This window comes from Conger conger, chromosome 9 (genome assembly GCF_963514075.1).
Source record: "Conger conger chromosome 9, fConCon1.1, whole genome shotgun sequence".
Taxonomy (NCBI): domain Eukaryota; kingdom Metazoa; phylum Chordata; class Actinopteri; order Anguilliformes; family Congridae; genus Conger; species Conger conger.
In genome coordinates, this window is record NC_083768.1 from 58536307 (window position 1) to 58550088 (window position 13782).

The 13782-nt window shown below is 47.5% G+C and overlaps 2 protein-coding genes across 2 annotated transcripts in view; one reads left to right on the forward strand and one right to left on the reverse strand.

The window, feature by feature from the left end:
• lix1l (limb and CNS expressed 1 like) overlaps positions 1–4454 on the reverse strand; it is a 14411-nt gene extending 9957 nt beyond the window's left edge. Inside the window, exons 1-2 of the mRNA XM_061255064.1 lie at positions 4069–4454; positions 1691–1854 (exon numbers count right to left, since the gene is read on the reverse strand). Coding sequence (XP_061111048.1) covers positions 1691–1854; positions 4069–4405 — 501 coding nt within the window. The 5' untranslated portion in view covers positions 4406–4454. The remainder of the gene's footprint in view (positions 1–1690; positions 1855–4068) is intronic.
• A 6679-nt stretch (positions 4455–11133) lies between these two features.
• Positions 11134–12948, forward strand: LOC133137839 (type-4 ice-structuring protein-like). The gene is made up of 4 exons (XM_061256211.1): positions 11134–11191; positions 11588–11661; positions 12117–12264; positions 12647–12948. Exons 2-4 carry the CDS (start codon positions 11610–11612, stop codon positions 12837–12839), a joined length of 393 nt encoding a protein of 130 aa, XP_061112195.1. The 5' UTR covers positions 11134–11191; positions 11588–11609; the 3' UTR covers positions 12840–12948.
• The last annotated feature ends 834 nt before the right edge of the window (positions 12949–13782 follow it).

Sequence of the window (13782 nt, forward strand, 5' to 3'; positions counted from 1 at the left end):
AGCACAAGTCGCTGGAAACACACACTTGCACACACACACACACACACACTCTCTCTTTTTGGAAAGAGCACAAGTGGCTGCTGATTCCTTCCGTATGCACCGCTGAGGGACGCAGCTTAGCAACCAAATAATGACGGATTTGGAAAGGACAGCCGGGGCCCAGATATTTCGTCATGTTCTCCCACGGGCAGGCAGCTGCTGAGACGCGTCCTCATAAAGGGGGAAGCAGCGAAGCCCAAAATGCTTCAGGAGCTGGGGCCGCCACAGGGCCGCGGGGTTTCATTCCCCGCTGGGGCAGAGCCGTTCTACCCTCCGGTACGGCACTCAGCCCGCACGACTCCTGTAAATATGCGGCTGTAGCGATGGACTCCGTGCGAAGGGACCATGTCGGTGGGCCCATCCAGACCGGACAAACCAGGAGGAGGAGGTAGCCTGGCTCAACCTGGGGAGGGGATATTCCGGAAGAATCCACACACGAGCACTCCGAGCCTCAACATGACACGCCACTCAATACTCCCCTGACTGAGTGACTCCACTGGACAGACGGATTGACCGATCGACTGGCTGACTGGCTGACTGAGTCCACATCCACCTCGTGTAAGCTGGCTTAAACTGGCCGCTAAATTGATTTAGAAACGGAGGCGAACAGAGAAAGCACAGCCAGCGCTGTAAAGTAAACCCAGCAGGACGGGAGTTTGAGATCGCTGCTGTACTGGCTGAAGGCAGGACCCCCCAGCCCCCCTCGTTCCCCTCCCCTCCCCCCTCAGATACCTCCAGCCTCCCTCCCTCTCTCCCGATGACTTCCAGACATAACCACAGACCCCCCTCCCACCCCCATTCAAACCCGGGGGGGGGGGGGGGGGGTCTGGCCTTCCTGTAGGCGTGGAAACAGAGCCAGGAGCCTCTAGCTGGATCCGCTTCTCCCAAACATTCACCACCAGGGTGCCACGCGCCAAAATAAAGAACCCCCCTTACCGCGCCCCCATCTCCCCAACCCACCAGCCCCAATACTGCAGAAATCACACACCCCGAAAGAGAATCGATTTTGTGCGGTTTGGTATCCATGGTGCCAGAGCCAAATCTCTGCTCTCATTCACCTCAGCATCAGGCAGGCTTTCAGTCCTGGTCTTCACATGTTTGTGCCAGGAATAACTTCAATCTGATCACTCCCTCCCTCCCTCCCTCCCTCCCTCCCTCCCTCCTTCCTTCCCTCTCACTCTCTCCAGCTCTCTCCAGCTCTGTACAAGGTATCCCAGTCCTTTTTGGGAGATATTGACCTCGGAGGTCAGGGTTGGGGGTTGGAGGCCAGGTTTCGGAGACGAAGGTCAAGCTGGGGGGGTCGGAGGTCAGGCTGGGGGTCGGAGGTCAAGCTGGGGGGGTCGGAGGTCAAGCTGGGGGGGTCGGAGGTCAGGCTTCGGGGGTCGAAGATCAGGCTGGGGGTCAGAAGTCAGGCTGGGGGGTCGGAGGTCAGGCTGGGGGGGTCGGAGGTCAGGCCGGGGGGGTCGGAGGTCAGGCTGGGGGGGTCGGAGGTCAGGGTTGGGGGTCGGAGGTCAGGCTGGGGGGGTCGGAGGTCAGGCTGGGGGGGTCGGAGGTCAGGCCGGGGGTGTCGGAGGTCAGGCTGGGGGGGTCGGAGGTCAGGGTTGGGGGTCGGAGGTCAGGCTGGGGGTTGGAGGTCAGGGTGGGGGCTCACCTGGAAGCTCCCGAAGCAGCTGCCCCCCGGCAGGCTGACGTAGCAGACGTAGGGCGGGTTGTTGGAGGGCACCATCTCGTACACCACCAGCGCCCCGTTCCGCAGGTCTGCCCCCCGCGACTGCTTCATCTGCCAGAACTCCTGCAGGGCCTCCACCACGTTCACTGGGACACACACACGGCACAGACACCGGCCCACAGCAACAGTTAACTCCTAAATACCGGGCTACTCGGGGGGGGGATTAACGGGCTGTTGCGGTGAGTGAGCAGGTGTCACCCCACCCTGTGTAAACGGTTAAAGGGTACATTAGAATAAAATTTGGATTGTGGGCCGGTAAGACTTTATACTGGAGCAGCCACTTACTACAGGTAACCACGCAGGTAGTGTTCTACTGTGAAAGGCGCTGTGGCTGATGGAATGTTGAAATGGCCGTCGATTATTTACAATCGGCGAGCCACTCCAACAAGTTTCAGGCGCGGCAGCCTGGCCCATCGCCGCGGCGATGAGTCTGCTGTAACCATGGTGACAGAGAAGGAAGGAAAATCAGCACACTGTACTAAACACTCACAAGCAGCTCTACAGACGCACAAACAACCTTTTGGGAGCATTTAACACAGCTTTAAAGGCCTTTCTTGTCCCCAGCAATCAACATGAGAAATAACCGCGTACTGCGCTTGTTCTTCTAACTGCACTCAGGATTGGACCTAACAGCACAGAGCCGTGGGTACACTGTGCGGTGGGAGGTTCAGTCAGATAAATGGTAAATGGCAGGCATTTATATAGCGCCTTTATCCAAAGCGCTGTACAATTGATGCTTCTCCATTCACCCATTCATACACACACTCACACACACCGACGGCAATTGGCTGCCATGCAAGGCCCCGACCAGCTCGCCAGGAGCATTTGGGGGTTAGGTGTCTTGCTCAGGGACACTTCGACACAGCCCGGGCGGGGGATCGAACCAGCAACCCTCCAACTGCCAGACGACTGCTCTTACTGCCTGAGCCATGTCGCCCCGTATAAATTAATAATAACAAGCTGGGTTCATGTACCACCAGCCCTACATGGACATTAACTTTAGGGGTGCCTGACACCCCACCCACCCACCCACCCACCCACCAAAAGCTCCAAATGCTCCAAATGCTCTGGCAGACATTTTGCTCCAGGTAAACTCGCCACAGGCGACTTCTGGCCAACTACGGTCCCGGCTCACGTGCCTGTTTTGCGATTTTTGGATTTAAGCGTACCAACGAAATGGTAACTGTCACTCTTCCAGTGAAAATAAAAAGAAATGTAGTTAAAGTCAAAATGCGAGGCTAATAGTTTCCAACCAATATGCGTTTAGAGGAATCTGTCTTTGGACAAAACAACATCACTAACTCGCTTTTTAAAATGATGCCTTACGTTAATGTTATGCTTGTGTTAATGAAAAGGGACCGTTTTCGCTTATTTTAAATCATGTTTACGTTCATTGCATTTGTTTTCAACTTCATTATTTAAAATGTAGCTACAGTTTGTTACGGCCTCGTGCTATTTACATGTTAATAGATCAAGTGAATGTTGACAGCAATGAATTCACAATCGGTGCCCTTGTTCCGAGCGCCAGAAGCAGATCCGGGCGAGCTAAAAGAAAACCGCACGACTTAACGAGTCGCGTTACAGCCAATCCACGCGTTTTAGCGCAAACAAACCACGCGTTGTTTTCTTGTTCTTACGGTCGTAGACATTTGTAAAACTTTTTTTATGGCAGCAAATGAGGGGAAGGGAGCCCACCAAAAATAGAACAGTCTTCCGATTGCTCTCTTGTGTGGTGCTTGAAAGATGACACCCCCCTCTCTAAAAGTTAAGCTATTATTTAATTTTGTCTATTAAGGTCAGGACTGTTGCGGTCGAATGGATATTATCGATATCGGTGCTGGAACCATATCTGCCACATTAGTTTCAAGCCGCTTTCTGCTTTAATGACCTCATCTGCACATCTGCAAACTTTTCAAGCCAATAAGGCATGCCACGCCTTCGCGTAGCTCGTAAAATGCTGTTTGACACCCGTACCCAATACCTGGATAATAACAATGTTTGCGCGTTAGTTGTACATACTGTTTTTAATGTAAATATGCTACATTCAAATTGTACGATAGTACACTACAGCCAATTAGCAATGTGCGTTTACAGTAGCCTGTGCATTTTCATACGGCTAACCGATTAGCCAATTAATTACCTTTGTTGATCTGGGGAAACAAGTTGAGCATTCACGTGAACTATGAAAGCATTTTGCAACGTTGAAAAACCCAAAGTGTAACGAAAACAAGACGGCTGAATGTCTCGCCGTGACTGACTGCCATCTTAAAACGGGCTTGGCGTTCCACAGTTTAGCCTACCTCTGCCATATCCCTGCGTGTGCTTCGCGAAGCTCCTCACGACAGCCTCCACCGCTTCGCGCAGCACCGTCGGGTTCCCCGGATTGCACAGCCCCAGCCCGGCCAGTCCGGCGGCCCCCATCCCGGCGCTGCCCATCAGGCCGACCCCGAGGCTGTGGAGCTGAAGCGGCGGCGGCGGCGGCGGCGGCCCCGACGAGGCGGACAGACAGGCCGAGGGCGGCTGTGGCGGAGCCGTGGGGACGGTAACCCCCGGTCGGAGAGAAGACCGAAGCGTCCCAGTCGACCCGGCTCCGAATCCGATCCCGGGCTGAAGACGCTGCGGTCGGATGGATTCCATTGTTACGGGAAAATCTCGGTGGAAAACGAAGACGCTAAAAGAAGCTTAGCTAGCTACGTGGAGCGGATGACGGGAGGGGGGGGGGGGAGTTTAAGAAGTGATATTAAAAAGAACCAGGCAGGACCTAACAAAACACACGGGAGTTCGGACAGGGGTAATTAAAAAAAATAACGGGATCGGGATTGTCCTGACGGCGGTGTAGAATCTCTGCCAATCCCGTTAGTCTTCGAGAAGATTAGACCGTTTGACTGTCAATCTCCGTCTGTGGGCGGAGATTTCCAGGCTTCGGCAAAAGAGGAAACTCGCCGATTATTTGAAGGAAAAAAAGAAAACGGAAAGAGGCTCTGAGAGTCATGCACTGTTGGACAACACCTGGACCCATACAATCTCCCAAAGCATCTGATGCAAAATCCATCACTTAGGCTATTTAAGAGGATTAGGTGTTGACATTCGTCGTAATCGCGAATAATCTGGATTGATCTATCTCGGTATTTTTATGTAGGATAATCACGGCAAATTATTTGTATAAACATAATTTATTGTATAAACAAATAATTTAGCTTACATTATGAACAGTTTAGGCCCACCAAAAACAGTGTTAATTGGATAGTAATTCAAGAAGTATGCAAATGTATAAAGACACGTGTAGTCTATGGCAGAATTATCTGAAGTGGGTTTTATAGGCCTATAGCACATTTACGAGTGCAAATAATGCATTATTACTCTCATAAGGATACACACAATCAGGGAGCACTTTATTAGGTAGGGGAGACCGGGGAACACGGTTGTCACACGTGTTGGTTGTCACACTGCTTATATCGTGCTCAAAGTGTTGTTCAAACATTTTGGTATGGAAATGTTCAGATGTTCAATGTTTTCCATGTCCAAAAGTTACATTTCAACTCATTGATGTTTTTCTTCTATACGTCTATGCTATTTATTCAAACAATTATCAACACTGAAAACTGTGAAGTCTTTCACAAGGCTACAACATGTGGTCACTAGCACTAGCAATTCTAGTAATAATTAACTGTTGGGAATGGTTGTCACATTTACTTTGGGGTTGGTTGCCACATGACAAGCAAGTAAAAAGTGTGACAACCATCTGGTTGCCATTCTCCTGACCTCTCTCATTAACAAGTTCTCACTGGATTTCTTTTTTTACAATTTTTTTTTTTTTTTGCACAATTCTCTGCAATCTCTAGACTGCTGTGCCTGAAAATCCCAGAATATCAGCAGTTTCTAAGATACTCAAACCACCCTACCTGGCACCGGCAATCATTCCACAGTCAAAGTCACTTAGACTTTAATGGTCAGAAAAACAGCAGAACCTCTTGAAAGGGAGATATTTCATTATTTCATTCATTTCTTCCTCACAATACTTTTATATCTAGGATATACAGTTGAGTACATTACATACTGTCATCTTGCTTTCCAACTGTGTAAAGCGTAGCCTACGTGGATAGTATATTCGCCACGTTACCATGACAACCATACATTTAACATAACATACCATGTTTATCGTCTATATATACTTACAACTCGGCACGTGGCTATAAGTGATCCGTAGAATTCTCCCTTAACGCACGGCTTCGCCAGTGTGACGCTGGACGCTGATATCAGACGGCAGTGACGCTGGGCGGACACTAGGTGGCAGGCGCCTCGTAGTAATGAAGCCGGAATCTCTGAGAATTACTTTCATGGAAGTAATTTACTTTGCATCGAGAAGCAATTTATTTTGACGAGATTACAACCTAACGGTTTATGGTAAGAACTATTCTTTCCCAAATTAACTCCATTAGATTTATTACAGATCACGGTGAAAGTGCATTGGAACAACCGATGCATCTTAGCCGGTATATACAAATTTTGTCAGTTCCTAATATTAAATAGAGTCATGTCACGGAGAATATAAACACAAAACATTTCGTTTCATAATTATAATGCATTCTGTGAATGCTGCTGAAAAGCACGAGGTTTAGACGCGTCTCAAAACAAGGTCCGGACACTTCTGCTGCATGTATAAAATACCTAATTTGCTTCAGCCACACATTTAGTTTATTGGGGAAATAGTAGCTTCCGTGAGACCAATCAGAAATGACGTTTTTTGTATAATGACACTGCCTGGGACATTTCCCTGGCAAACAGCGATCAGACTGAGTCCGGGAGAGGCGAGAGAGGAAGGCGCCCTCAAATATTAATATATTTAAGCCAATATAAACCGAAACAATTTTGAGGTACAAAAGTAATCATTCTCATCTCATCCAACCGTAATTTCCTCTAGGGTCCTCATCACATTGTCCCTGTGTTCGATTTGCGCTTTACTGCTAAATGCCTAATGTAATGTCATCTATTTTTTTTGTTTAGCAGTCACAATATCGTAGGTAGAATGGTTTAACTCCCGTGGCAGTAATACGCAGTGTATATTCGTGAAACTGATTTTGTTTTCAAATGATGTCAGAAATATGCCATTTTATATTTAATGTATTTACTTTTCATTTATTTTACAGAAAATATATAGCAGTGGGGACAGTAACAGTGTAACTCTTTGTATTTGACATCAACTCACGCATTCTGTGATGTTGCAGTAGATGTCTAAATGCCTTTAGCAAATAAATATGGGTGGCTTTAAAAATGTTTGAGAGCTCTAGCATAAATGATAGCATACTACTATGTGCGTGTAACGAAACCAACTATAACACATAGGCTGTAGCCAACTATTCCCTGTTATATGCGCTACTACAACCAAGCACATGACTGTTGATTCGGCTCTGGCTGAGGTCCTAAATCGCAGTGGGAGTAGGAAGTTTTTACCCTCTTCCTACGGTGTTTGTTAAAAGTTTGCAGACGCTGCACAGTCTGTGTTACCAGGCAGGCAGGCGGAGCGTGCGTCACACATCGACTCACCGGGGGCGAACAATGAGGACACTCTCGAGGTCTGACGAGTCTCAATAAACATGCAGATAAAACGGTGATAACAGGAAATAAAGAAACCGCGGAGGAGGGGAGATTCTCCCCACCGGTTTACCGCCTGCCCGGCTCCTCTGAACAGTTGCGCGGTGATGGTGGCAAATTCCAAGTAGGCCATACGCTGTAATTCCACGAAGCCTCGACTGATTGATTAATTCTGGTCATGTTTGACGATAAGGCTTCACGCGATAAACAATGTTAGCATTTACGCTGGACGTGGCGATGACAGCGTCACCTCTGTAATCTGTTTACATGACCTATAAATTATCCAGAAAAAATAAAATTGAAATCGGTGCCTTTTATCAAAGTCGACCGGGCCAAAGTCAGCCGCCTATACGCTTTCCATAACAAATGCGCAGGACGACATATTGAAGACAATAATACAAATTCGCCGGCAAGGAAAGTCGCTCAAGCAAAATTAATAAATGTAAAAATAAATGATACATTGGTATACATGTGCAAGTCATATTCTGCGTAAAACAATTGCGCATTGCGCAGGAGGACATTGCCTACGAATGACCTACTGTACCCCATTCACTAGTTCTATAGTACTTTACAGCAAAATGCGGTTTCCCCACTGTATGTAATCTCAGTCAGATAAACGAGGCAGAAAGTGGCTTCGGTTTGACCCCTTTTCTCTGGACCGCGGGTTAGTTGGATGCGTCCTGATAGCATCGTAACGATCAGTGGGGGGATGTGCTACTAGTGTTCATTGGCAGGCCACGGGGGCAAGAGTGAACTTTGACCCCTTCCCTCATTGAAGCAACACGTACGCGGGAATGCCTGCCGACGCGTCACCCTGAAAGACCTATTACAAAAATCTGAGTTTAGATAAACTACCGACTCACCTCAGATGCCTCAGGCAAGTCCATCATCGATTCTGATACGGGAGGGTAGAAGAGGGAATAGCAAATAATCATATAATTTAGAAGTCAATCCGTGAGAATAGGACAAAAATATATTATTTAATGTTATTATTTTAATTCCATAAATAAAAATGAGTAATTTTTAGCTTTTATCCAGAGCAATGTACAGTTGATTAGACTAAGCAGGAGACAATGGAGCAATGCAGGGTGAAGGGCCTTGCTCAAGGGCCCAATGGCTGTGTGGGTCTTATTGTGGCTACACCGGGATTAGGACCACCGACCTTGTGTATACCAGTCATTTACCTTAACCACTACGCTACAGGCCGCTACAGGCCACCCCTGGCCAGTTAGCCAGTGTACTTTAATAGTACGGGATGCCTTTGCTGCTGACCACGTTGACCTGCCCTCCCAGTGTTGGACACCACTCCTGCATGTATGGCCTTTCACTGTGTGCGGAATGGCAGTTGGCAAACAACAATCATTTATATTTTCATAATTTGTTATTTTGCTGATGTTTAAAAAAAAATCCTAAACAATTTCCAGTTGATTAGACTAAGGTGGGGTTAACAGCTGTGCAGCTCTCATCCTGGCTACACGGGGGTGTGTGGGGGCCCAGTCATGTGCCTTTGCCACTAGGCTAAACAACGTGTAAAATCAGTCAGTTTTAAATGAAGGCTGTATGGGACCGGAACAGAGAGTTTGTATTTGTGATTATGTATGCTGGGGAGCCACCAGGCATTTTGGGCCCCATGGGAATATCTCACATTGGGCCCAATAAGCAGGGCCCCTGTCAGTCAGGAACCTTGGAATCATCCTAAACCCTCTCCACCCTTCTTTATGTACAGTGTGTATGTGTGTGTGTGTGTGTGTGTGTGTGTGTGTGTGTGAGAGAATGTGCATGTGATACCAGAGCAGCAAGGCTGTGACGTTTTTTTTTTTTTACAGCTGAAGCAGAAATGTGGCAGATGTTAAAGTGCACTCTATGTAGCACCAGCAGTATGATTAGCTGGTTAATATGCAACGTGAACGTATCTTATCAGCTGATGATTGTGTTTGAAGAGTTTAACTTAAGGGGAGCTGTGCAAGTGTGTCTGTGTGTCTACCGGGGCGGCAGGTATATTTCTGCAATGTAAGGCACATACTCAGCAGATAGGAAATAGCAAAGGATGACTCTTCAAGGAATGTCAGTTAGCCCTAAAGAATGCGGGGAGGCAAAATCCACTTAGTCAGGAGTAGGGAGAGATGACATAATCTGGCACAGATGTAAAACTTTGAAAGTTCCTACCAAATGAAAAAAGATACATTAATCTATTTAAAATCATATTTTCTCTGTGTGAGAGTGTACATTTCAGATTGGGGGGGGATTGTTCATTTTATTCCTTGAATTGAAAGGAAATTTGAGAGTAAATTGAAGTATCGAAGCCCGTATACGCATTCGCATGAAGGGCTGGTGGACAAGGCAGCAGCCTGAACTAACATCTGAGACTGTTTGCAGGAGGAGGATATACTCACAGTAATTAAATCCCTATGTGATTACATCACGTTCAGTGTTTGGTAAATGTAAATATATTTGTATTTTGGTCTTAAAGCTTTTCTGAAAAAAAAAATGTAAAAAGTTTTTGTATGACAAAATATATGACAGGAGATTTTAAAATTCCAGGGTCTGTTTGCTGGACAGCGGCTAGACCAGCGTCCCAGACCAGACTGTGGCTCAGACATTTTCATTGAACAAAATAAGCGCCAGATCACACGATGATACTTGTGTTGTGACACGAAGTCACGCGCATCACAACAGGATGGATATTGTAGCCTAGACGTCACTCTCGAACCGGGCACATGTAAATGTGTGTAAAAAAGAGATAAATCAACAGTTCTTGTGTGAGGACGGCTCGAAGCGTCGTTTGCCCCAAATTCGAACCTCGTTCATATCGCGGGACATCACTTGTAACCGCTGATTTGTGCAAAGTAAACTCGGGTAAATTAGCTTCAGAATTATACATCGCGCGTAATGGCTTTCAATGATTGGGTCGCCAGACTTGACACTTTTTAATTGTGTCAAAATTATTGGTTTAATGAACAGCCAGCACCCTCTCTACTATAGCAGCCTATAAGCAAGGACTGAAATAAATCCAATCTCTGTTATAATTAAGATGAGAAGTACGAAACTGTAAATTGCTGTGACATTAGATGCAATCAATTCGTACGCACACTCTAATAAATACATCTTTAAAAAGTCAAAGAAAGACAGTGGCATGTCACGTGACTACTGCTATTCACTCCCAGATAAATACATGACGATATCAATGGTTTCGTCTCAATATTTCCAACATAATATTACTTTGTATATAGTATTATATACAAATATATATATATATTAATTAACTTATTTTTATAGTTGTTATATTTCAGATTATATAATCCCTTAACTCCTCAAAGGTTAAGAAGTTATATATATATATACTTTTAAAATAATAATAAGCTAAAAGGGGGGCTCTGTTTTTGTAACGGTTTACTGGTAAGCCGCTCACTCATCTCGCTCACTCATCTTTTGTTTGGTTATCGGTCGCTAATCTTCCAAAGCTTTTGACTCATCGTCCTAGCAGCCTCCCCACCCCCCAAGTGTTTGATTTGACCATTCTCAGCGCTTTTAATCAGATCGGTAGATAAACAACCGCGCTGTTTTCGCTGCACCGCAGTCAGCGCTGGCATGTAGGGCGACTCTTGGACTTTGAGTGGGTTTATCCCGGTGGCAGGCCACGCGCCAAGGGTCAACCTCACCGACGATCGCCTGCCGACTGCCGTCAGCGACAGCCAATAGGAAGTGGCCTCTCGGTCTGAAGCGGGCCAATCGGCTTCGGGAGGGACGGGGCCCTTTGTCGCCGAAGGACTATAAATACCCAGGGTGCCCAAGGAGAAAGTACCATCAGGTCTCCGAATCCAAGCAGTCAAGGTAAGTCTGGTCTGCAGCTTCAGCTTTCTTCTTCTTCTTCTTCTTCTTGAAGTTTTTACTTCTATTTTAAACAGTGATTGGCTACCGGAATACTGGCTGAGTTGGGGAAGTTTAAGTTTATTAAATTAAAATATTGTTCGTCATGGTACATCTTGTGTTCTTTTTGGATTGTTGAACATCTGCATGGTATAAACCTCCCCGGATGTATTTTACTTTTGTTAAAGAAAGAAAAAAACGACTTTACTGGTCACAGTCACTTTGGTCATGTCACAGAATGTTTGGTCACAGAAGTTTTGTAACATTTGACCAGTTTTCCAGCCTCGGGCTGTGTTACAACAAAATGGGGAAAATCAACCTATTGACTGCATTCTGCTAATCCCTGTGTTTGATTGACAGGCTCCCTGTCCAATCAGCAACCATGAAGTTCTCTCTGGTCGCCGCCCTTGTTGTTGTGCTGGCTCTGGCCATTGGTAAGAGCTCATTCCTCCACGCCGAACAAACGCCAGCCGGGTCACAACGACACTATCAAAGATCACGTCGGAAAACAGAGTGGATTTCAGAACAACCAGTTTGCATCACCCATTCTCCCCCTTCCCCGTTCCAGAGATGGTAGATTCGTGCCAGATTCATGTCTGTAAAGAGATGCAGTGGAAAGCAAATAGCCTGTGTTTTCTCCAGCTATACATCAGTGTTGCCATGCCATCATGGAACGATGTCGTATGAAATGTACCATTTCAGTAATGGCAGAGGGTGGGGTGGGGTGGGGTGGGGTGGGGTGTCCCCCATTGTTGAGATGGTACATTCCACACGACATCACACTGGCGCTCGTAGCCCTTCTCGGGAGCCGTGCGATCCCAGGCGAGGCAGCTGCGTGCTGATTGGCCCCCCCGGCTAACGTGTGGGCCGTGCCCATTGGTCCATGCAGGCAGCGAGTCGGTCTCCGTGGTGAAGCGCGAGGCTCCGGAGATGGACAAAGTGACCGAGTACCTCAATGAGCTGTCCGCCACCCTCACCCGGACCACCCAGGACCTCGTGGAGAAGCTGAATGCCCAGGAGCTGGCTGGACAGGCCCAGTAAGTTATTTTTTTTGCATCGTATGCTTCTGTGCTAGCTTGATATAACCTGAGGCAATGTGAATGAGGCATTTTGCTGACAGTGACAGTGTTCTATCTTGGAATCAAACCTGTAAACTCTACACTGCAACATACAATACAACACTTCCACTTCCACAAGAACATACTACACAATACTACACTGCAACATACTAACTGGCAGCATACTACACTGCCTCAACATACTAACTGGCAGCATACTACACTGCCTACTATACTAACTGGCAGCATACTACACTTCCACAACAACATACTGCACTGGTGATGCTGGAAGTACGACCCAGGCTATAGTTTCACCCCCACTGGCTCTCGACACCCCCCCCCCCCCCCCCCCCCCCCCCAGGTCGATGGCCGCGAAGGTCCAGGAGCAGCTGAAGCCGCTGGCCACCGAAATAGAGGACAAGCTGAAGCCCCTGGCTGAATCGATGCAGGCCAAGCTGAAGCCCATGGCTGACGCCCTGCAGGCCCAGATCCAGGATCTGTGGAAGGCGGTCCAGGAACAGACCAAAGCCCTGGCCGCACCACCAGCACAGTGAAGCCCCACTCCCTCCTGCTCTGCTCTCCTGGGGGTGGGCGTCCGGGACCCTCGAGAACACCCCGCCCCCGCCCCCCCCCCAGCCTGGGCCTCCATCTCCCCAGCCGCCACCCCCCCCCCCCTCCTCATGGGGTGTTGTGTGTGACTCTGCTGTAATGACCATCTTCCATTAAAACAGCTTGAAGCTGAGAGCCGGCTCACTCGTTTTTTTTGGGCCCAATGTGTGATCGGGATGCGCTAGCTGACACACACACTCACACACACACACACACACACACACACACACACACACACACAAGCACATAAATAAACAACCGCACTCATGTACACACACGTTTGGCAGACCCTCTTATCCAGAGCGATGTACATCAAAGTGCAAAGTGCATACGCATCACCCGGAACAAGTGGGCTGAAAGACCCTAGAGGGTAGTACAGCTTCAAGTGCCAACAGTAAAACAAAGATAAGGACTAGAGCCTATTTGATAAATCTGACAATGGATTATATCTAAAACTATTTTTGGACAGCACAATGCAATGGAATGATAAACACTTACGTAACTAACCAAACGAAACTAGCAAAAATATCATCCTAGCGAACAAGTTATTACACAAGCAATGAGAACTGAAAACCAACTACCAACTACTAGCTAAAGATTACAGAGAGGTAGGGAGGAGTGGGGAGAGGTGCATCTTGAAGAGGTGCGTCTTTAGTCTGCGCTTGAAGGTGGTCAGAGACTCTGCTGTTCGTTCCACCACCGTGGAGCCAGAACAGACAGTAGTCACGACTGGGAGTTGGAAGTGCGGAGAGGGGGAGGCTGACCCCTAAACTGCTTGGAAAGCTAGCACAAATGTTTTGAATTTGATGCGAGCCATGACAGGCAGCCAGTGGAGGGGAGAAAGCAGGGGGGTGTCTGGGAAGGTTGAAGTCACACACACACACACAC